Genomic DNA, 24,718 nt, shown 5'->3' with positions numbered 1-24,718 from the left:
GTGAGAAAATGCAGAGAATCTCAGGCATGCTCATCTCTCACTCCTCCAGCTGCTATGACTTCTCACTCCTACCACCCCCGCCCCGTGGCACTTTCTGCCCCTGTGCCCCTGTCCTGCCCTGCCCTGGGGAACTGCACGGAGCAGGATGCCCCATGTTGCAGGACTGGTGCTGCCACAGCACCTGTTTCTTTTATGGTGACAGTGGTGCCATCCAAATAAAAGACATAAATGTACTTTGGACTATGACAGCTGGTTAGTCATCTAGATAGGTGCCAAAGCACACATTTGGTAGGCTGCTAGATGCAGTTATAAAGGGCTTAAGAGGCTGATTAATTACATGCAATCAGCTATTTTTTAAACGATTAATTGCCATTACAGGCTACCTCCAATTAATATAAAGGTAGACCCTGAACATTTTATTTGTATGTGTACTACCACCAAAGCCAGTGTAATTGCACTTTGGAGTGCAATTTGAGTGGTTATTTTTATCCTATAGATATTTTTTTTTTGCTCTTTCTTGGACATCAGGTAATGATAACTCCAAAGGACATGTCCCTGTAGCATTCTTCTGGGAACAATAAAAATCCTGAAATCAGGAGTGAGTGTGATGGCAAATACAGTTTTTAAAAATTGGACCTTTGATATGGGTGAGAAGCTATCTCAGATGGTGTCTCAAGGTTGTCTGGGATGGAATGGGAGGGCAGACAGTAGATTCTCAGTTGTGTTGCTGGGCCCTTTGATGTTGTTAATGCTTACCTGATGATGTACCAGATGTAAAGGCAGAACTGTCTTCTGCGAGACGTCTACACCCTGGTTTTTCTGTCTTTTCAGACACTCTAAGTGAAAAGATGCTCTTCGACCTGAAAAACCAAACACAAACAACTGTGTCCATCACTTATACTACACTACAGGTAATCTGAGTTCAATTTCATTTGGTGCAGTCCTGCTGGAGAGACAGCAAAGACACCCACATTTTAAGCGCTGTCTGCTTCCCCTTGACACCTTGCCTCTTCCAAAGTACTTGTATTTGCAAAACAAATGCGAGCATCATGGACTAACTGACACTATCCTCCAAGCAAGTTGCAAGATAAAGCTCTGGGTGATGATTTTTATTTTTCTCCCTTAAAAAATGGACCTAGCAGGTACTGTGCAGCTGACTTCCCTCCTAAGCAGTGAAAGTGTTCTCAAACCTTTCTGGTTCAGGTAAAGCCCTCGGTAGGGCTGATAGGGCAACCGAGGTTCTGTCACTGTGCCTGGCTGTGCCCAACATGCAGGAGGAGATATTGGGTTGCTCAGGTGACTTTAGCCTCCCACCTGCATGTATTCTGGGCCCTTAACTGCCAGACATACCACAGTTTTTGAGGCTGTGTCTATACCAGGATCAGGTGGAAGTGAATTATTCATTGGTGAATGGAGGCTTGAGTATGTACAGATGTGGTGCTTTTAGAACTTTGGAAATGGAAGCGAAAAAGTAATTTAAAAAAAATAATAATTGGGAGGAGCTATTGAAATATCCACATTGTTTGCTTGGTATGAAATTAAACTTCTATAATTATGAGAAGTGTACTCTTTATAAAGGAATTTAAAAGGACTGCAAAGTATATTTATGAAAAATTGCACAGGCTTTTCTTCTGAAGAATGGCAAATAAACACATTATTATAGATAGAGCTGCATGGCACACTAAAATATTTTTTTCTACTTCTTGACCCCATTGACATTTTTGTAAAGTAAGAAAGAAAATTCAAATTCTGAAAATAGTAGCTATATTATTGATTTGTTGAGAAAAGGGCCTCTCAGGGAATGGAGAAAGTATCTGCTACAGAGCATATATACTCAGTTGTATAAGAGCCTACATACTCAATTGCATAAGCATCTTGAAGAGGATTTAAGAGGTTTTAAGTCAAGTCTCACTTTAAACAATACACTACATACTGTCGCTGTTTATTTTGTAAAAATCAACACTTTATAGGATGCTTTTTCTTAAAAGAATCCTTACAGGATTCTTTTTAGCTTTTCCTCCAAATGTCTCTCTCTTTTTTTTTTTCCCCCACGGGAAAAAGGATGAAAAGTTTATCCTGATACCTTTGTAAAATCTCGTAATTCATGGTTTCCACCTGAGCATACTTGCTCTCTTGAAACACTTGAAAATCTCCAGGTACGATCAGAGCAGAAAGCAAATTTGCATTGTGTTAGCTTAATCTGAAATTCACTGTTTTCCTTGTAGCAGACAAAAGAAACAACCTCTCCTTTTTCCCCGCTGAACACACACAGAACAGAACACCATATACCCAAGGCTAGTCAATACAGTGACTCCCTGGTGATTGTTTGGAGAGCCTACAGTGCTCTAATAAACTCCTCTAATCAACATGCAGCCTTAATCAAACAGATCTCATGGACTATCCAAACAACCAGGGATTATCCAAACAGCCACAGATTCATCTACTGACTGAGCATAAAGTCAGTAGAGTCACCTGCCTGATCAGGGTTGCGTGTACACCATGGGATTCCTGCTTTCGTGAGCTAAATGCAGAGAGCACCAACACCCAGGCCCACACACACTGGGATTTCTCCAGCAGGATGTGAGAACTCAGTCAAGGCAGAGGAAAGCACAGCCCACATGTCACACTGGGACATTACCTAGTGCTGAGGAGCACAGAAACCCTTTCTTTGGAGAGTGTCGGGTGTCCTCTGCTTTGTTGTTTTCTGGTGGAGTAAGTTGTCTGTTTTCATCGTCTTGGTATGAAAGCCTGCAAAGGAGAGAACACAGGGATTCTAGAAAAGCAGCTCGTGTCAGAATAACCCCTCTTCCAACAGGAAAGCCAGGAAGATCATGCTATCAAACGGATGCAGCTACTGAGCTTGCTAAGGGGTCCAGGAGAAGCAACTGAGACCATGAGACAGGAGATCTGGGAACATTAGGCAGTGGAAGTGAGTGTGGGGTGGGGGCTGCACATCCAGATGCATCATTCAGAGAAGCAAAATCCTAGGCAAAAGATCTTCCTTTCATTTTTTTTTCCCCCTCAGGGCTGAACTGCTGCTTTATTTATTTATTTATTTATTTATTTATTTATTTTTCCCATTATCATCTGATATTTGAGTTGTCTGACTAAAATCTTCTGGCCTTATCCCGTAAATTGAAATTTTTGTAGAGAAATGTCACCTCTTCCCACCTCCTCCCCTTAACTCAAGAACCACCCAAACACCTTGACTAAAGCTGCAAAGCTCACATTTCAGTAGAGAGCAGACTTGGTTCACTACAGTACTCAATGTCTTCATTCAAATTTTCATCATAAGTCTCATCCTGAGACACTTCCTCTTGGCAAACAATTGCCAGCTGGCTGTCTCTGGAACTGGAGCTAATGAGCAAAAAAGACAAGTCAAAATACAGAGATGGTAAAGAAAATCTGTTACAGAGACAAGAATGACAGGCTCCATCTGTCTTGGTTTATTATAATGTTGAAGAGCTATCATAGAAAAATCAATGACTGAACAAAACTGCAGAGTTCACAAATACAAAAGCAACAACCACTGTCTGTGCCCTCTTTCAAAGGAAGTTTCTTAACAATGTTGAAAAATACTGGAAACATACATGTATTACTGTGATTTGTGACTATATGGACTCTATAAATGCGCACATCACAGTGCCAACTTTCCCAAAGTTGTGAACTTGAGGTAAAACCTAAGATGGGTTCTTAGAAATGCATCTGTTTTTTCTTGTTGCAAAAGCCTTGGTTACAAATTTCAAAGAGAAGCTTCCACGACACTGATAGTACCCTCTCAGCTCTGTGTAGCACGGCCTCTGCCTCCCAAATCCTTTATTTTGCATCATCTTTCCCTTCTGTTTCCTGTTCACGCTCTCATTCCTGTTCATTCCTTTCTGTACTTTCCACCTCTGGTCCGTTTTTTTCTCATCAATAACTGAAGGGTGCTTCTGCTTCATTCAGCACGATCTGTTCAAGCTCTTAGGCATGACAGCCCTTATTTCCCTGCTTGCCTTCTCCTTGTCCCTCTGGTTCAAGTCTCAGCCCTCAGAATTCACTTCATTCTGCGTCTGTTTTTTGAGAAGTAAAGTAAAAACCGAAGGTAGCATGAATCTTTGAAATACTGACATAGAGATATTAGAGTCAGTTTGCTACTTGCATTCACAGAAGAAAGCAGTGTGACAGAGATTTTTTTATGTTTTTAAATCTTTCAGGGACTTGATAGGAAACATTATTTTCTCATTTGTTTCAGGCATAAAGCACCAGGAGAAGTGTGTGTATGCATAGTACAAAACAGTGTGAAGGACAGTGCTGGAGTGACCTTCCTGCTGAGATGGGAGACCAGTAAAACTGCTAAGCTGCAAGGTGGAGAACTCACTACATGGCAGCTCCCCCTTTTCTACAATCTGTGTTTAGCCAAAACAATTTTTTTTGTGAGCATGCCAGGGTATAATGCTCTGCGCTGTGACCAGAGAGTGCCTAGATGTGTGAGTCCAGATAGGAACTCTAAAAAAACCTCCACAAATCAAGAAACCAGCTAGAAACAGTCTGTGCATTGCTATCTGCCAATGGGCAGAAAAGCCCTAATTTGGGAACATGTCCTGGAGATGTCACGGCAATCATTAAAACTCTTTTCCAGCTTACTGACACCAAAAAGAAGAGCTTATCTTCAGCATGAATCAGGATTTGGACTTTCAATGGGACGAACAATGGGCCTACACCCAGAGAGTGTTAGAGCAGGAGAGAGAACACATACCGTCCCAGTGTTTCGTAGTAATGCGTCCTAATTCGAGGAAGGTGCCCAAGGAAGCAAGGAGAGAAAAGAACACCATGTTAACAGTGTCACAACAGCACGAATCAGCATGTGGGGGACAGATGATAACACAGTGTGTTATCAGCAATTCCTGTGGCCTCCCTAAGGATGGCAGGAAATAAAAAAGCTATTGGTTTGTTTACTGGGTAATGTGTACTGCACCCACTGAATTTCCTCTGTCTAACTGCCATATTCTATCCTATTCTGGAGCAGCATTTCTCCACCTTTTCACATTGCTCACTGTCTCCATTGAAAATAAATTTCCAGCTCAATCCTGCTTTTACTGAAAGTGTTAAAAAACATCGCACTGATAAAAGAGATATTCCTCTTGAATTAGTCACCTATGTGCAGACAGCCTGAAGGATGTCAAGAGAAGGGGATTTTCTTTGCTTTACGTGGTATTGCATGTCTGACAGCCTTGCCCCCCTTCTGCCAGAAAGCCTTATGTGACCTCCTTATGGATGTGACGCACTAACTGAAAAACGCTGACTTCCACAGAACTCTCAGCTGGGCTCTTAAGAGATGAAATGCAGTTGCTTTCCCTTTCAGTTTCCCGTTCCAGTTGATAAAACCCATGGTTAAGAGAGGGTAAATAAAGCTCCCTTTAGCCCTTATAAAGGTTTCTTAATGACAAAGCCCAAAGAAATCATGTATGCTGGTCTGTGAGGGTGCTGCTTCTTTGCAGTGGTCAGTGGATGCATATCCGCCACACTGTGGGCTTTGGCACAAGTGGAGAACCAAAAGGCTCGGTCCAGGCTGCAGGCAGGGCAATATCTGGTGGGTGACTTTAGCTAGGCAGCAGTGCTTCGGTGTTTGCGTGCACGTTCCCCTCCCTGGTCCCTCAGCCCACGCCCTGCTGTGCAGCTTACCTTTTGGAAGGTAGTTTCCAAGGAGCTTCCTGCACACGGATGGTGGGTGACAACGGGGCCCCGTGGCCTTCCACTGTGCTGACAGTGCTGGGGTAGCTGGGCGGGCTGGGGAAGCGGCATAGGGCAGTGTTGTTGGCATTGTTGATGTTGGCATTGGAGCCTGAAGATGAGTAGCTGCTGGGAGTGAAGGTGGAGTCCACCAGCTTCTCGTGAGATGGAGACTCGGTGTCTCCCTGGTTGTTGCCGGACTTATTGATGTGCAGAGGTCGCTGGGTGGTGAATGTCTGGGGGAATGCACTCCTGCCATCACTTTGGTAGTAGCTGACATGGTTTCCAAACAGGCCTCCAGCTCTCTGTCAGAGAAACACAAACAATTTTTTCCCTTTGTCAGTTAGAAGGTACGTGTGGTGTTCCCTGCCGAGACTGTTGAGGGAAGGAAAATGTGAGAAACAAAAGTGTGCACTACGGACTGGTGCTCTCTCTGCCAGAAAATGCAGTTCATAGACTTCTCTGTCAGAGAGACTAGGTACAGGCAGGCTGTGAAAGCTTCATCTTTCTAAGACATTTCAAAGGACTGGCCTTAAAGAAATGAACAAGTGGATAGTTGAGACAAAGGTGTCCAAATACCACCAGTCCTGGGAGGGTATGACTGGGTAAGGTGGCAAGAACTAGGTTACTGCACTCTGATCTTCACAGTGCAGTTGCAAAATAATATCTTTACATAATAAGGAATTTGAGAAGAGCACCAGAAACTATTAATCACCTGGAGGAACAAATGAAGAAAGATTTAATGAGCCAGTTATCTACTGTTTGGATGATGAGTTATGAGAGGGACAGACAGCATCTTTCTGTAAATGATTTGAAGGAGAGAAATGCCAAAGGAGAAGAAATATTACCAGAGGATACAATTAGAAGGAACAGGAATGAAATAAGAAAGGGAAGATTTAGGCAATTGCCCTGGAAATTTCCTCCAGGACCACAGGGTCTCTATTGGGCTCTGGGGTACATTTTGAAAGGACACTACTTGTGCCACTGAAAGAAGAACTCAATAAAAAATTGAAGTCTGCCTGGCTGATGCTCTGTGGACTGGAAGATGGCTTAACTGTGCAGTTCTTCTGACCCTTTGGCCATTGTCATTATGATTTTGTTTAGGTTTAATACAGGGCAAACATCCATTGAGAAGAAAATGGGATAAAATTTCTCAGGGTCTGACACCCTGACTCCACCAGTCTGTTTTCCAGTAGGGTCTACAAAAAAAAAGGAGCAGCCAGCTGAAATACAGAGTACATACAAAAAACACAGCACTCTTTGAGCTAAGATACCAATCTAGCCTCAGTTTGTAAATTCGTTCCGCACCTACCCGGAAAATATCATCTTCAGAGGCAGCAGAAACAGCTTCTTTCATGGCCTTGTCTAGCTCTTCTTCAGCTGTCAGGTCTCCTGAGATCGCCCTTCGGATCTCTGGGCCGATGTCGTGAAGTGTGCGCAAACCAGCCTGCAAAACAGCAAACTATAGAGCTTCATATCTCCGAGTGGTTATGTGAGAAACAAAAGCGATGTTAATCTGCTAAGAACAGTGGGGCCTTTCTACTTAATATAGCATCCCCAGCTCCTAGACAAATACTGACAAATTCTGCTCTTTCATCTCCAGCTTAGAGAGGGAGAAACTCTTAGTAATCCAACCCAGGAATGCTCACTGCTAGTCCCTCGGCTTCTTCAAAGCAGGTCACAGCCATAAATCCATGGGCCTGACCGTGCAAGTCTGCATGCTTTCGACTTTGGGTTCTCAGATCCACTACCAGAAGCCCTAGAGCAGCCACAGTTCCCGCTGAACAATGTACTCAGCACCTCTGAAAAATATGTTCTTTTTAATCAGCATTTTAAATACATATTTCATAGCTAAACTTCTGGCATCTGGATCTGGACAGTCCTCAAACCCCTCACTGACTGGAATCCACTCCAGGGAGGTATTCTGTGGGTATGTGGAGACCTCAGCCTGTATTTAGGCCTGTGTCACAACACTTCTTGGCTTGCTGCAAGTCCAGAGTCACCCTTCTTCCTTACTCTACAGTTGAAGGACAGAAATGGCACAGTCCTACAGCCAGGGGGGATTTCTAATTCTTTCACACAGCCTGGCAGTCCACCAGTGAACCTGTAGCCCAGTGATGAACAGATTCCAGGCACTGAATGGCCTTGGCATCCAGGTATGCTTCTTGCTTTGTAACTGATTTTGCCTCCTGGCAACATGCTCTCTCTGGTCCTGTTATAATGACTCCTTCAGAAAGGGTCAAATGAATGTAGTAATAAAAAAAATGTCTGCTGGACACTTCATACCAGCCCTCCAAAAGAAAGCCAAATTTCAAACATTACCAGTGGATTGATAAACAGTGACTACACCTCATGTGTGCCTTCCACCTCCAGAGCTACAGGATGAGGCCTGTGGTAGATAAACACCTATCCAAAAGGACTGATATGGTAATTTAAAGAGTCTACAAGCTCCTTTCTAGTGAGGGTAGCCCATGGCAGCCCCCAGAATGGCTGAGAGGGAAGTGGGGTCAAATGCCTCAACCGTACCACCCCTGCCCATCCTGTGCCCATCTGTCACCTGTAAGGAGAGAGCGTTGCGCTGGGAGGGCTTGCCCACCAGGCCCTGTTCTTTGCGTTTCTTGAACTTCCTGAAATATTCTTGAATCAGGAAAGTAGCGTAGAACTTCCCGACAGTCACCTCGTCATCTGGAAAGGGGTAACAAAAACAAAACAAAACAAAACCATCACACAACAAAACTAATAAGCAAAGGGTTTTAAGCAGTGTGTTTGCTAATGTGAGACTTGCAACTCAAGGCAGAAACCCTAGGCACCACAGTACTTCTCTGCTTTTTATGGCTTTAGTACGCAGGGCTGAATAAAGGAAGGGATTGCTCCATGGCTAGAGCTTGCTGTAAGTAGTCAGGAGGTGAGGTACACCTGGCATTTGGATAGACTGGCTCTGCTGGCAGAGAACACCTATAGCTATGCACCTCTGGATGCACTTTGGTTTTGGCAAAGTGCCTCTATGCCTCTAAGCTTTGCAGCCTCTGGTGCTGGCTTGCTCCTGTGGTCTTGCTCTAGCAGTAGTCTCCCAGTCTGGGTCAATGCACGCTGCATTCTCTTGTGACAGCCTCAGTAATGCATACTCCAAATCTGATCTCACTAACAGCACCTGACTGACCATCCATCCCAGACCTGATCTGGCCCTTCTCTGCACTGAAATTCTGTCTGGTTGTGTCTAGCTTGGGTGTGAGAGGACCACAGTGATCACCTCTCCCCAGAAGTGCAGTTATTGCTCAGTCCTTGCTATATTCTCACTCAATACAAACTGTTGATGAGCCAAAATGTGCACTCAGCTTTTATCCAGGTAACTCTCCTCACTCCTCCAAACCCGCTGTAAATTGTATTAGATATTGTCCTCTGACTTCAGAGGAGGCTGAACAAGGTTTCAAGATCTGGCTGCGGCTGTTAACTAGCTGCCGAGTGCTGCTTTGTGCAACAGTCCCTGGAGCCACCTGGAAGGTCAGTGAAGGTCCCCCTAGATGCCCATGCATCTGGGCTTCTAAGCAGCCTAGCAGAGAAAGAGCCTGCAGGCCTGGTAATTACAGCCCACCAGGGACACTGCGTAGAAATCTACTGCAATCAGACAAGGGACAACCCTCAGCCAGTCTGAACTGGTGTAACTAGTTGCCAGACAGTATCTTACAAAATTTCTACTTGGACAAGTAGAAAGCAGTTATGTGAGTAAAAAAAAAAAGAATTATATGCCATATACGCCCAACAAGGCACTAGGTAGTGTCCAAGGGAACAAATCCTACAGCTGAAGTGGGGTGAGATCTAGGAATGAAGATCTCTCACTCCTATTTAAACACCTTTTCTTCCTCCCCTGATTTTTCAGCAGTAAGAACACGATATACATGTTTGTACAGGCAAAACCAGATCTCAGCCTGATGAAATGTCCAGACAGGCAAACAGGTAGTAACAGCTTGTGGAAGAAAGCCTGTCCCCTGTACTCCACTTGATGTTCACGAGGTGCAGTAGGACATGTCAGGCGGGGAAAAGACAGACATTCACAGACTGGGACAGGATCCTGCACTCACCACCTGCGGGGGGCACCACCTGGTCCAGCAGCTTCATGCTGGTGCGCTTCCAGATTTTCTTAATTATTGCTCTAAGCTCTTCATTGGCTTGCTCCAGGTTACCTGCAGGGTGAAAATCATCAGAGACAGGAATTAAGCCAGAGCCTGTAGAGGAGCAATTTCGCATGTCTAGCATGGCAATCTCAGGAGGAAATACCAGGGCTTTTGCAGTAGTGGAAAGTTTTGGGCAAACAGGCACTCAGACCATTGCTGAAGTCCCCTCATAAAGACAGTGACTAAATATGCACAGTCATCTCAGAGTAGGAAGGCGACTGTGTTACTGTTTGTCTCCAGAAGCCAGAAACTAGGCAACTACAATGCTCCTTTGTCCTGAAAAATGAAAGTCTCATTCAGTACTTACACTTTCTAATTGAGATCCAGTGAAGGTTAAATATGATGAGAACAGAGGTCGGTTAATGGAAAAATACTGCTTGGGGAACAGAAATAATTGTTGGCAAAGATGCAGCTAGAAATCTAAAAACCTGGGAATTACCTGTTGCAATCCCTGCATCCCAGCATACATCAACCTCTTCACATGGTACCAAGAGACTTCCTTGGAGAAAGTCTGCACAGTGCTCTGAGAAGGCATGCCAGGCACATTCAGAGCTTTCACCCTCTTACACAGAGGGCTGTCCCAGGACATTTGTGTTTAGTCTCTCAAGAACAGCATAGGCTATAACAAGCCTTACATATAACCATCTGAACTTAGACATTACGTGTTCTTCTGTGGGGCTCTAAGCTATTGAGGTATTTATTAATTAAGCTACTCCCTTTGAGAGTGAATGACTGAAACAGATTCAGTTTATATTCTTTCTTTCTAGGTACATTTCTTCTCAAACTAGTCACCTTTGATTTATTGATTTATGTACATTCAAACCCCTTATACTTGAAGCTCTCTTCTCTCTGGGTGTACTACACCATTATCTTCTCCCTCCAAAGGTGCTGTTCCTCCAACTTTTCTTATTGCTCCCCAAGCACTAAGGCTCCTAAATATGTTGCACAGGGCTCTGCATGACAGTAGCTCTCTTAATATGATGCAGTGAAGACAGTGACATTAAATAACTTGCTGAGAATGAAACAGCTGGAAAGCATCAGAGGCAGAAATATGACTCAGGAGGGTGCATTCCAAACTCCTGCCCTAACCACTTACAAGATCCTGCAGAGGAAAGAAAGCAAGCAGTTTGAGGCTTCCCAGGAAGGTTGATGATTTCCCAGAAGTTAACTGGCAATGACTTTGAGAGTTTGAGGCTAAGACAAACAAGAAAATCTAGTCTTTTTTGGGTCTCTGTTTCATAGGACACAAGATGTTCTACAGGGGTTGCAGTGGGCTTTCTTTCTCAGGAGAGCCTCTTTGGCTCTGAAAAAGAATTTTAGTGAGGTGTGGCCTTCTAGTCTAAGCTCTTTTGCCTTCCAGGAACTGGAAGATTGGTGGTGACAGTGGCGAAAAATCCACCCAACTCTGGAACCAATTTGCACAGGGGGAAGCTTCTTTGCCCCTCTTACTTCCCGTGATTGCCATTTCAAAGAATGTTGGTCTAAAACATTTAACTTGCAGATCATAAAGAACGTGATCAATAATCTGAGATGATACCACGAGAAACATCAGCTTTCCAGATAACACCCAGCTAGAAACACTGTTCTCTTCCTAGAGTATATTATTCCTCCAAACATCTTTACATTGTTTTTTTGTACCATGTGCTGCATGTAAATAACTGGTATAATTTTACACAAAATGCCCTTATTGTTGCATTCCAGCTCAACACACTTTGGTGTGAACATCACTCAGCTACTCGTGCACTCAGCAAGCTTGTTACCTTCTGTCTTGATCCTCAGTGCTGTTCTGACCAACGCAAAGAGAGTGGCATTGAACATCACAGTCCCATCACTGTTCAGTGGCATATTCATGGAGACAAGGCGCTGTGGAGTAAGGAGGAGAAAGACAACAATCACACTTCATCAAGGACTTAATTTTGTTCTTCCTTACACACTCATGATGTTCTCCAGACCTGCCACCCCTTTCACCTCAGCATTTGTGACCTGTGGGTTTGGTTACGCAACTTTAAGAGTACTTCTCATATCCATAATTTGTCCCAGCTCCGGTGAGAGATTGCCCTGGGGTCTCTCTCCCACTGGTAGATTCTCTTTCCCTCAATGTGCCTATCACTTTCTAGCCTTTGTTTTCCTTGTTACCAGTAGGCACTTGAGCAAACTGATTTTTCATACCTCACAAGGCACCTGCAGGCTCATTTGCACTAAATATGTGACTGCTGCAAATATATATAGAGTCAGAATCTTTCACTGAAAAAGGGGGTATCCTTGAACAAAGGGGATTGGCTGTTATGCTTTATCCAACTATTTCCCCTCTCCCTTTTAATATAGGGCTGTGCCCACCTTGCAGTAATTCTGTAAAGCCACATAGGACAGAGAGTGGGTGCTCAGTAGTGTTGCAGCTGCAGGGTGAACTTCATTGAGACCAAGGACATACACCTGAGGCAAGGTGTAGTCATTACCAGATCTTACATCCTTACTTCTGTCTCAGGAGGTGAGAGACACCAGGGACTTGGTTTGCGCTTTTATGCATTATGGGGCTGATTTTGCCTGAGCTCTGTCTAATGCCACTTTCACGCAATGGGCCTGGTTCAGTACTAAAGTGGGGAAAGGATGTTATCCCCCATCACTATCATTGCTTTCATAGACTGTGGGGTTTGAACCAGGCTGAGACAACAGACAATTGCGAGACAGCAGACTGAAAGGGATGGGCAGTAGGCCACAAAAGTCACATATTTCTGTGTATACACCCCGGCCTTTGTGTTTTGCTCTGAGTTTGATAAAACAACTACATGAGTCACATAGTAACTCTGGGACTTGTGAGGAGGTGAAGAAAGAACTTCAAAGCAAGGAAGCGTAAAGGTTATAAGCATATCATTATTCACTAGAGAGTCTTTTTCAAAGCTGGAGTCTCACAACAGAAGACATAAGCGAGACGTTTTCACGGAAAATGTGTACTTGTTCTTCCTGTATTTTAATATTGTGCTCACACTAGGATTTTTTTGTGTGCACTATTTAGTCAAAAGAAAATCTTAGAGATATATTTGCTTGCCCTGTTATTTCTGTCCACCCTGCTTTGTCTTGGTGTGTATGTTTGAGACCAAACCACAACTGCTTGTGCCTCCCAGCCTTCCCCGAGCTGCAGCGTGCCTTACTTTGCAAGCCACTCGGTGGGGGCAGAGCTTCCCAAAGCCCAGGGGGGGCTGAATGCGCCGGAGCAGTGTCACCACGTCCAAGTGCTTGATCCGTCCCCTAAGGAAGAAAGCACAGTGAGTGTTGCCTCCTTACTGCCGGGTGACCTGCTGATCCCTCTGCAGGATGCAGTGCTAGAAGTCTCACTTAGATCTTCCCAGGCCTGCCACTCCCTGTAACCTGGACATAGCTGAGAGGGCATTTCAGAACTCTTATGCTTGGTGCATTCCTCAGGATTTGCCCTATACTCACATAACTCACTAGCTCAGTACAGAAATCACAGCTGTCTGTGATTCACAAGTCAATACATGCAAGAATTGACATTGGAGTTTTGAATGCATTTGTGCAGTTCCCTCTGCACAAATGGACACTTTGGAGTTGTCCCCCCACCACTGACATTCTAAAAATCTATGCTTGTTTGCCTGTTGGCCACAGGGCTATGGCAGTTACAGAGGTACAGGGGGTCTTTTTTTTTTTTTTTTTTGTCTTCTGATACTTGTTTATGTTTTGGGCTGTCACTGGAGCCGGTACAAAATAAAGTCCTGAAGCTTCTCAGCTGAGACAGCAGCAGTTGGATTTCTTTTAAATTTTGTAAATGTTATCTCAAAAGAAGAATTCTCTCATGGAGGGAGGAGGGGGTTCAACCATGGGACACTGGTGGGGAAGAGGAAAAAGGAGCACATTTATAGATGGGAAGTAACAGAATGTCATCTGGAGTGAGGGGTTATCTATGATATGGTTTCAGCCACTGCAGTCTTGCCTTCAAACCAACACAAATAGTAGCATCTGTTTTGTTATTTAACAGTGTATTTATTAGAATGCTGTGCTTGCTCCCTATCTATATTGAAAGTCTCTCTGGACAGTCACCCTGGATGGGAAGAAGGGTTTTGATTTAAGTATCATTCTGAAACAGTGACATGGCCTCACATTCTGCAGAGCCTGAGCCCAGCTTAACCTTGACACTGTTTCCAGATCCAGGACTAAAGAGACTAACTGAAGAGACTAACTAGAACTAACTGCTTTTCATTCATGCTAAGGTCTCTTTCCACAGTTTTTGCATTATGAAGGGAGCTTTGCAATTACAATTGTCAACTAGACTGTAATGCCAGAGGGATCTAAATGCACTTTAAGCCAAAGCATGTGTCAAGCAGAGCATATAATACTGGATGTCAGTTAAGCTCTTGTGTGAGTTGTTCTTGTGTAACTTTAAATCCCTGCAAGTCTGCTGATGTGAATAACCTTGCAGAGCATGTAAAGCAGTCGTGTGAAGCTGCAGGTTGTGATGGGTCTATATGACACACGACAAAATGGAGATCTCAGCACAGCAGCTCTTCCGTGAGTAGAAAGCTAAAGAGAAGAGTCAGATTGGATTCAATATCCCAAAGACATGCAACAATAAAACAAGCTGCTAACCTCCCTCTCTAAATTTTCTCCTCTCCCCTCCCTAAGCAGTCTGTATCTCCCCTTGACTGAAAGTGAAGCAATGTCCAGCCAGGTAACAGCGCAGCCTAGGTGCTGAGATTTTTGTGTGTATCCTTGCATTGCTGGCCTCTGGATTCACCAGTAATATTTTGTGGAGGCATCTATTGTGAGATATTTGCATAAAATACAGGAGGAATATGGCACTTACTGCACTGGGTCTAGAGAACAGAAAATAACAGGCCTGTTCTCCTGAGAGGCTCTGCTGTCCAGGCTGGGTTACTTACTTGGCTTCAGGGTCATACTCTGCCCAGATCCTTTTAAACTCATCCAGGTGGTGTGGTCCTAAAATGGACCAGTCCCGCGTCAGGTAATCAAAGTTATCCATTATAACGGCTACAAAAAGATTGATGATCTGCAAACAAGGATAAAGATGACTTGGTGGATGAGGCAGGTAGCAGAAGACTTTACTGTATTCTCAGTTCAAAGTCTGGATTTGGACTCATAAAACTAGGAAGTCATGGGGGGTGGTTTCTCTGTTCCCCCATGTCAGCCCCACAGTTTAAATGGGAAGATCCCAGAGGCAGGATGTCGTCAGCTAGTCATATTTTTCTCCTTGCAGCTAGATGGATGAGGCCCAGGTTTGCTGCAGGATGGCTTTTTATTTACCTGTCTTTGCCCACCAGGATGGTATAGCAGTGGGAGAACCTGGGATTTATCCTTTGTGGGCAGTGGGGCTGGGATGAAAGTCCTTTATTCTGGCCCAAGACCAAAACTTTTAAAATTTTGCTGCTGTTCTCTGGGAGAGTTCTGGGCACTGATGCCAGCTGCAGAGCATGTGCTGTTGCTCTGAGCAATGCCGCATTGCCAGCACGGAGCAGATGCAAGTGGGATATGTGTATTCTCACAGTCATTGCTGCTGGCAGGGGAGGAAAAACCTGCTCAGCAGCCAGAAGGAAGGTAGGAGGGAAGGTGGGAAGTGTGGCTGAGGCGTTGCTAGCCTCAGCACAGCCCACAACACGCTAATTTGGTTTTCTCATTCAGGGGGAGGAGGGAAGAGCACTCCTTTGCTGTGCTCAGAGGACTGGGATTGGGAGCAGAGCATCCCCCAGAGCTGCGGGGAGAGGCAGGAGCTGCAGAGACCGAGGGGCTGTAGTCACAGAGAGGGGGCTACTGGGGAAAGCCCCACGGGGAGATTTCCCACCTTTGAAGCCACCCCTCTGCTGTGCAGTGCTGAGGCAGGGGGGCAGTGTGAGCTGGGGGCAGGTTTTGGGTGCTGGGGTGGACTCACCAGGAAGGCACAGAGCATGTAGAAGCTGATGAAGTAGAAGACGGCGAAGCTGCTGCCGCAGGAGTGGTCGGCTTCAGTGGAGTTGGCTGGCTCCGACTCGGGGTCGCACTTCTTGTCTGGGAGACATGCCAGCATGATTTCCTGCCAGGCCTCGCCAGTGGCACACCTGGGCACAGCAGAGGGCGAGGGAAGACAGCAGTGACCTTTGATATAGGATGGGAAGGGACTGGCACACTAGCAACCTGCTCCTGCTCCACTGAGGTTGATTACAAACCCGTCAGGCTGACGGTCGGGCTCTGACATTCACTGGCATGTCTTGCTCCTCTTCATTAGCTCTGTTGCCATTATTGGTATGTTGTTCCTGACTGACTGTGCCTAGTCTTGGTATGGGGTTGTCATGGTCTGGCCAGTCAGTCACTGAGACATGTGTGACACGGCTACGGATTACAATAAAAACTTCCATGGAAAGAAGGAGCATAGACTGCTGCATTTACATCAACTCCCTGCCATCCTCTCCCCACCTTCAGCACCTCTCCTTGGCCCTGGCACACCTGGCCACAGCTGGAGCAGGATGATATGCAAACTGAGCTAGGCCAAAGCATGAGTGGGAGCTCGTGCTCCCCTCCCTGCTAAAATTAGCTGGAAGTCATCCTGCCTTGATGTGAAAGAAAGGAGGAGTTTGTGGTATCAGCATTTGAGAGCACCGAACAACTGGCCACCTCTCTTTTGAGAGGTGACCTGGGGCACTGAGGGCAGGCCAGCATCAGGTGGCAGGGCACAAGGCTTACTGGCTTACTGGACTTTTTGGAGGCTTACTGGACTATTTGTTCCACCTGACGTGGCTCCTAGGCTCTCCCACTAAGGGACAACACGTTCCACTCACCTCGCGAGCATGACACGGTAGAAGGAGATTATCTGTGCCCAAGAGCAAGGAATCACGCTCCTGGGCTGACACAATGCAGAGCTGTCAGACACCCACCTGAAAAGCAGCAGCACTGCTTGGGGGAAGGTCTGGAAGTTGTTGTTGCGGTTGATTTCCGTGGTATCGTTCAGCGCAATTTTACCAAACACCTGGCAGAAAGCAGAGGTCTTTTCAGGTTAGCTTTGCAAAGTCCCCAAACCTCTCGTTACCTGTAGCTCTTGGCCTCACCCTGACTTTGGAGACCTGACATTTAACAGAAACTGCTCTTCTCTTAAACTCTTTCATATTTACCTTTCCTTCCCTTGCTTCTGCTTTATCACCAGAAAAGCACTAATATTTAACAGGAAGCCCCTTTCTCTATTTCATATATTGTGAATATGTGATATGGGGTCTTACGTTAACAGGCACTCACAAGGGGAGGGGGTCCAGCTGAAAGAAGCTACAGACACAGAAGGAAAGTCTCTTTCCCTCTTCGCTTATCTGTTTGCACCAGGAGGAAATGATAAGCAGAAAACCAACAGCTGCAAAGCCTTGAGGTCTGCGCGATGCCTTGCATCTTCCCAAAACAATGTAAAGTATGTTGCCTTGGCTCTGGAAATTATTGAAATGCCTGCCCTTCTAAAAACCATGCTTGTCACCAGGAGGTGTCTCAGGGCCACTCAGAAGGCAGCAATGTGAAGTTGATGACTAGAGTTGTCCAGAGAAAAAGGGAACGGAGCATTGGAAGTGAGCAACAGATGAGAAGTAATCATGAGAGGTGTATGATAGAGATCTAGTTTAAAGGCCTCATATTCTGGCTGAAAGAAGTGGCTCTCCCTGGTGGAAGTGAAGCAGACTGGTGGCTTGTGTGCTGTGGAAGTGAGGCTTTTGCAGAGAAGGTAACTCAAGGGTTTACAGCCCTTGTGGGGAACTTGGTCTTAGGTACAAAGCATGGTAACAATTTTAGTCACTGCATGAGAATTAAACTCTGCTGGCTATTTCTGTCTGCTTGGGGCTCTCTCTGCACCATGCCTGAGCTGCTCCATATTATAATGGTGATCTGACAGACTTTTCCTTAAAGCCACAAAAATGGCCTACAGCTCCCTCCCAAGCCCAGCCAACCACTGCTGCACCAACTCATCCATCCGCAGCACAAAGCCTGAAACATTGGCCAGACCTTTTAGGGTCTGCCCTCAGATGTGAAGCCCCTGGTGCAGCAGAGTTTCAGGCTCCTTTGAAAAAATCTTATTTTGCTTTTGTACTTGCGGGCACTGGGGCTAAGAGCTTAACAAACCTTGCCCGACAGAAAGGTCTCTGCCCAGCACAGTCGGTCAGGACTATTTATTGCCCATCGACAACAATGTGGCACAGATCTCAAGGACTGAGTGCTGTTATCTCGTAGCCAAAATGAGCAGCAGGAACAGAGCAGCTCCGAGAGAACATGGAGCCTCTTTTCAAGCAAATGTCACTGATAATTAACACCCCAAGACAAACAGCGATGTGGAGAGGAAGGCCGTGCCAGCACGGAGGGAGGATCTGAACGTGGCAGGCTTTCTGCAGGGGTTCCTCGTGGACATGTGGGCCTTCCCCAGCCCCGACCGCCCCCACGCCGTGGGTAGCAGTGACAGCCCCAGCTGCACTGAGGAGGAGCAGGAGGACAGCTTAAATGCTCAGAGGCAGCTCGAGCTGAGGCAGCCCATATTTTTCACTTCAGGCAGGCGTAGGCATGGGAACTTCCCATGCTGGAAGTCTGATTTTTCCTTTCTTCCCTGCGGCTTCCCTCACACATGATGCACCAGCAACAGCTTCCACGGATGCTTTGCATTAGTCAGCTGCAACGAGCTGCAAGTAGAGGTTCCTCTCTCGTGGCCTCTTCAGCCTGTGCCTCCTAAGCCATTACGTTAGTGGCTCCATCTGTCAACATCACTTTGGATTTTTCCCCTTGGGCACGTTGGATAGCAAGGCTCAAATGTTGTTAGGCTCCAAGTCAGGGGAGCAGCTGAGATAAAATGGAAGGTCTCGTTCACGTGGGTAATTCTTACAATTCTGTCAGATCTGGTACCTCTCAGCTTTCATGGAAGCTGCTCAATGGAGTGGGGAAGTTTCCTTCCTACGTGTCCCTATGTGTGAGGGAAGTCTACCTGTCTGCAGGTTCAAGAGAGCAGCACACAAAATGTTGAAACGCCATTTTGACAAAAAATTGAAGTAACAGGGCTATGAGCAAAGAGAGGAGATGAGAAGAGCTGTTTTTTTTGTTGGAAGGCAGGAGGTCAGAAAGCACTCTAGTGACCTAGATCCATGTGAAGGAGAGATGTATGATCTTCAGGCTGATGAGATGGTTAAACCAGAGGTTTGAGCATTTGCTAAGGATTAGATTTCCAACTCAGAATTTGCTGATAGAAAAGGGAATAGAATTACAGAATAATCTATCTAACCCTGGCATTGCCATGATCATCGTAACCCCCATCTGGGTAGGTGCTGGGAAATCATTTTTAATGCTTTATGTAGCTATGTAACACTAGCGTAATAATCTCAAGTGATTTTCTGTATAGCATAGGTAATCCTGTAAAGATCTTGTCCACTTGAACAAGTTAGGTATTAAAGGCAAAGCAGCAAGTTTAAAGAATGAGCCCAGCAGATTAAATGACAGCTGTAATTACTAGGGGCAATTGAGATAACCTATGATAATTCAAGAAATGATTAGTTTTATTTTTCAGACTGGGGGAGGGTGGATGGAGTCTGTGAAAAGATGTGATTATAAAAACAGGAAACAAATTAAAATAAGGTCACAGAGGTGAGATTAATTTTGTTAGAAATTCTTTCTGAATTGTGAAACTAAGAAGCCCGTCATGTTTAAAGGCCTCTGGAAGTAATTATGCCTGCCTTTCTATAGTTTGGTCTCTCGTCCCAGATGGCTGACTTGTCTGAGATCTTTGATTAACACAGAAGTGGAAACTGAAGCTTAGTTTGAAAAGCACAGCAAATGAGGCTGGGACTGTCACAGACCATGCCTGCATCGCATGCTGTCTTCAATGGTCTGTATGCAACATCAGTTCCTTGCACAGATGAATGCTCGGGCTGGTTCCAAGTTCATTTTGCAAACTGAATAGGATATTGTATTGATGCAGCTTCCTGAAGAACTGGCACAGACACAGGGTCGGTACATTGGTTCTGATCCCATATTTGCCTTCACGGGTGTAAATCAAATGCTGCTCTTTACAACCCAATGGAGTTAGGCCAGTGTGAAAGTGATGCAAGAGAAAAATGGGGTTTGTTCATTGCAGCATGGCCACGAGCCCACTGAAACAACTCTTCTAAGCCAATGAGCAAGGCACTAATTCACCTTTTCCAGAGCTGCTGGGTGTTCCTTTGGAGTGTGGAGTGCTGGCACATTCCTTTTATTGTTTGCATATCATATTTTGCCATTAAATGGATCGATTTTTTTGGTTTTGTTGGAGCGTGTTGTGATCCTTTTGGCAGTGCATAGGCAGACAATGTGTTCCAACCAAGCAGCTGCCTTCTTACCTTGCTTGGAGAAAATGTTCTTGTAAACCTTTATAACCACACATTGATCTAGTGACATTATAGATCAGCCCCCAAAACTCTAACAGGAGGAGAAAGAAACAGTTGAACCTTTAGTACCACTTACCTGCATCCCGATCACAGCGTAGATGAAGAATAGCATCACTATTAAAAGAGCCACATAGGGGAGAGCCTAGAAACGAAAAAAAAAGAGAGCACCGTGTCTCCACCAAGCCTGGCATTACGGAGCCGGGTTCTTGCTCCTAGCTTTGGGGAAACTGGGCAGAGACTGACCGAAACGTGGAGTCTGTAATTCATCCAGCTGGCCACTAGATGCCTCTACAGGACCATATTTGCTCGCCCTCCGCGCCACCACCCTGCTGCCACCCAGCTCTGCCAGGCTCCCACTCACGGTGCTGTGGCTCTGCCTCTTGCAAGTCGCTCCTGCCCTTGGCAGTGAGGTAAGACAGGCCAGAAACAGCGTCCACAGCTGCTTACCATGAAGAGAAAACTACTGTAACCGATTTGATTCTGTCCCAAATGGCAATGTCCTTTGACTGTATTTTTCTTGGATCCAGTCTGGTGAAAGTGAAAATGCAACAGCTGCCCAGATCCAAATTCAAGGCTCCTACAAGGGCTGGTGCCATCCTAAGTCTCTAAATCGGCATCAGCTTTGTCTTCTGCTCAGTGTTAGGTGTCTGTGAGGGTGTCTGCAGCTCTCTAAGTGTCTGTGATCAGCTGTTGAAGAGGAAATGCAGAACCCTGATTTGCAGAGCTGCCTCGGGAGGGAGAGGCCAGTGCAATCAGCAAAGTGTTGAGTGCTATCGGTTTCCTCCACCACTAGCAGGAATCAAGGGCACACAGCTCAGGGCCTCGCTGTCTTGGGTCTTTGAGAAGGAATTTTCTACTCTGTTGCTTTTGAAATATAGTGCTCAGGCCAGGGATTTCCAGACCTTACTTCAGAGGCAATGGGCGGATGTATTCATCCTGAGAATGCCAGTAGAGCCCCTGGGCTGGATTTTGAACATCCCATTTCATGGAGTATAAAAAGCCTACAACATCATTATTATTTTAAAATGTGATGTTATTTGTACATTTCCAGTTTATGTCTAAATTGACAATTTTCACTGACCACCATGGGGATTTGACTAAAATATGCAGAAATCACCTCAAAGACATCTGAGTATCAAAATGGCCATAATTTAAACCTTTAATCAGTGTCTGTAATAATCATCTCAAGACCCAGAGGGAGATTCCTCTGTGTTTTATAGGGTCAGATGAATCTACATGGCTACCCCACAATGCCAGTGGAGATGCACTAGCTCAGAACTGGGCTCCACACATTTTGTGATGATCTAGTTGGGACGTGATTCACAGAGAACCTCAGTAGAGCTCCCAAGGTAGTGTCCAGACAGGACCTCAAGGACATAACCTTACCAGTTCTGTCTTTCACACAGGGCTTGGAAGAGTGTCTTCCCTCCTGCTCTCCATTTTCTTTCCATGTTTTTCTGCTCAGCCTATTGATGCATCTTCACACTCATGTCTGCTCCTTATTCCCCATGGCTCCTTCAGCTCCCCATCTCCCACATTCCACTCTCCCGTCTGTGTCCTCCTCCAGCCCCATCTTTCCCTGGCTTTACCACTCTGTCCTTTTGATTCCCACGGCCTTGCCTTGCCCTCAGCACCCCTCTCACTTCCTACTCCTCCCGCTTGCCAGCCTGCTCTTTGCTGGAGGAAACCCTGACGAGCATTTTCCCACCACACACTCCTCTGAGCAGTGCTCCAAGCTACATATAGGGCGTTAGGTGCACAGAGCACATCGTAGTTACAATGGGATCTGAACTCCTCCATGAGTCCATTGCCTATGAGGCTGCCCTGTGCGAACGACAACACTTCCTGGAAGCATGTGGGGACACGGAGCAGAGCTTGTGCCAGACAAAGTCTGCAGGGATCCCAGATTTTCATGGTGAGAGTGGCTGAGTTGGGAGCTCAGTGCCGGGGCTATTCTTAGCTCCTAAAGCAACCTCCCAGAATTTGCAAGAGGAGGAGCTCTAAGCAGAGAATACCATGTTATAAACAGCGAAAGGCTTTAAAGGGAAAAGACGCTTGCAGGTTTTTTTTTTTTTTTAATTCCCCCTGCTGTGGAAGATACCTCCCTTGATACTTTCTCCCACCACCTTTCAACCCTGCCTAAAAGTGACTCTCCAATCAAAGAGGTCTGGAGGTCACTGGAGGGAAGTACCAGGCACTCCCTTTCCCATCCATCTCATCCTCTCCAGCCAAGAGCCCTGGCAAGCTGAGCTCAGGATAAGGGCGAGCTATTGCTATGGAGGCTGGAGGAGCGCAGGGGGCATGGGGAGGGGAAGCAGGAACTGGAAAGTGTGACTCTGTCCCCTGCATCGGGGATGCTGAGCTGTGCCAAGGGAATCTCAGTCCTATGCATGCAGACAAAATGGTTCCCACTGGAGCTGCCCAAATAACAACCTGAAATTTAGCAACCATGACAGCAATGGGAAAACGGCCCCACGGTGCAGCCGTGTCAGAAAACTGCTGTGCCATATCAGATCCTTTGGCAGTCAAGGACTGAGCAAAATGAGCATCATTTGCACAAGCCTGATGCTACAGCTACACCTGAGTACTGCACTAGAAAAGGTCCAGATTTGATCCCTGGTGTAAACATGTGCTACTCCTGCTAACAGAGACAGAAGTCAGGGTGATCCACAGCACCGCAGGCCTTGGTCTCAGCTTGTGTCATAGCTGGTGAGGTTCCAGTTTTAAAGAGTTGGTCAGCTGCTTTCTCATTTGAGTCAATAAAAATGCAATCAACCATTTAAAGCCTGAATCTGAGGGCTATGTGGTAGCTGTTTCAAGATTGCTGTGTTGTGCAAGTCACTCTTTCATGCTTTTGTCCAGTAGTGTGTCCCTACATCTCTCCTCATGTTTAGATCACCATTTGTATTACTGTGCCATCCTTCCCTGATGCTTCCTCCAGATCTGCCCTGGCTCTTGGCCAGGTTTTGCTGGCTTACTGAGTCTGGTCAAGTGGAAAATGCATTCATCTCTGCACAGCATTTTTCTGTGGGTTAGTGGCTAGTTTGGAAGCTTTTTTTTTTTCTTTTTTTTTCTTTTTTTTCTAGAAATTAGCTATCTCTTGGTGTTAGTTTCATCTCCAGAGGTGATGATTTTTATCGTCTGGCCTCCTTTGCCTTCTGCTATCTGCTCTGGTACTTCACCTAGCACTGAAATGCACCTGCTGCCAGGGTAAAAGCAGCAGCAATTTAATAATTGTCTTTGTTACCAAGGCCAAAGGTTTAGGGCCAAGAAGGTGAAATTCTTCATCGATGAAAACACGGGGGCTACACACCTATAATATTGATTGGAAAGCCTCAAAACAAGGCTTAATGGAAATTTAATTGAGGCCCTTGCCTTCCACATAGCTGTGAATTTCACTTAAATCAACAGATATAAAATACAGCTCAAATGAAAAAAAAAGAAAAAAAAAAGATTGAATGGTTACAGTCAGACAGTAATTGACCTGAACAGAACTATCAAGGCGGTTCAGGAAGGTCTCAAGCAATTACTCATGCTTTAAAGATGAAACACATCCACCCTGAGCCCTGTTTACTCGAGGCTTACTCATACCACGTGCAGCTCTGATGAGCGTCCATTCAGCTTGGGCAGCGGCCATGTGGGTGAAAACCCTCCCCGAGGGTCAACCGAGGGGAAAAAATGAAAGGGTTACGTCCTACTGCGAAACAAGTGAAGGAATACCTGGAAGGACTTGATGAAGGTCCAAAGCAGTGTCCGGATGCCCTCCCCTCGGCTCAGGAGCTTCACGAGACGCATCACGCGGAAGAGTCGGAAGAAGGTGATTGAGATGCGAGAGTTTTCCTCTGCGTTCTGGAAGCCATTGGCACAGAGGCAGGAGTTACAACAGCACGGGAGGAACAAGGGCCCTGGGCCACAGAGGACGCTACGCCGAGAGCTCACTGCACTGTTCCTTGTCCTGGTAACGCTCCCTGGCCTTGCACTGCCCCGGCACGCCAGGGATGGCTGAGGCCGCTCTGTCCTGCCTTCTCTCCCACGGTGCTGAGGCTACCTATGGGGGCTACCAAGGCCATCGGCCTCTCCCTTCAGCTTGCCTGGACTTCTAGGGATCAGGGGTTGATTGTGCTCCCTCCTCTACATTCTCCCTAACATGGGAAAGATTTAATTCTCCTTGATATTTTACTGGAGGAGAGAAACACTTTCTTTTTAGGCCTGCCTCGGATGTTTTACCCCAGCAGGCCCCTGATCCAGCTGCTGAACCTGCTGTGAGCACCAGCCACGTGCTGCTTGCTCTGGGAAGCAGTAGCAGGTCCCAGGCCTGCTGCGGGGTGCAAAACCCCCCTGGGGCTGGCCATATGCTGCCCCCGGCCCCACAGCCCTGCTGTCCCTGTGCCACTGCGGCTGTGCCGCTGGGGGCTGAGCTGTGGTCACCAGCTCCTGCTGCTCTGCTTCTGGGCCTTTCACTTT

General features: G+C 46.0%; 1 protein-coding gene across 47 annotated transcripts in view; it reads right to left on the bottom strand.

The window, feature by feature from the left end:
* CACNA1C (calcium voltage-gated channel subunit alpha1 C) overlaps positions 1–24,718 on the bottom strand; it is a 476,569-nt gene that overhangs the window by 9,099 nt on the left and 442,752 nt on the right. For 23 of the 47 annotated variants that reach the window (XM_027463118.3, XM_072039966.1, XM_072039844.1 and 20 more), the window contains 15 exons: positions 23,975–24,103; positions 20,331–20,396; positions 16,760–16,851; positions 15,781–15,946; positions 14,777–14,904; positions 13,034–13,130; positions 11,645–11,747; positions 9,792–9,893; positions 8,270–8,397; positions 7,025–7,174; positions 5,665–6,017; positions 4,739–4,765; positions 3,229–3,357; positions 2,639–2,748; positions 757–860 (listed from right to left, as the gene is read on the bottom strand). In XM_027463118.3, the coding sequence (XP_027318919.2) occupies positions 757–860; positions 2,639–2,748; positions 3,229–3,357; positions 4,739–4,765; positions 5,665–6,017; positions 7,025–7,174; positions 8,270–8,397; positions 9,792–9,893; positions 11,645–11,747; positions 13,034–13,130; positions 14,777–14,904; positions 15,781–15,946; positions 16,760–16,851; positions 20,331–20,396; positions 23,975–24,103 (1,884 nt within the window). The remainder of the gene's footprint in view (positions 1–756; positions 861–2,638; positions 2,749–3,228; positions 3,358–4,738; positions 4,766–5,664; positions 6,018–7,024; positions 7,175–8,269; positions 8,398–9,791; positions 9,894–11,644; positions 11,748–13,033; positions 13,131–14,776; positions 14,905–15,780; positions 15,947–16,759; positions 16,852–20,330; positions 20,397–23,974; positions 24,104–24,718) is intronic. The other 24 variants (XM_072039979.1, XM_027463184.3, XM_027463178.3 and 21 more) reach the window with 4 other exon arrangements.

The sequence above is a fragment of the Anas platyrhynchos genome, chromosome 1 (assembly GCF_047663525.1).
Source record: "Anas platyrhynchos isolate ZD024472 breed Pekin duck chromosome 1, IASCAAS_PekinDuck_T2T, whole genome shotgun sequence".
NCBI lineage: Eukaryota > Metazoa > Chordata > Aves > Anseriformes > Anatidae > Anas > Anas platyrhynchos.
This window is presented reverse-complemented; position numbering and strand designations above follow the sequence as displayed.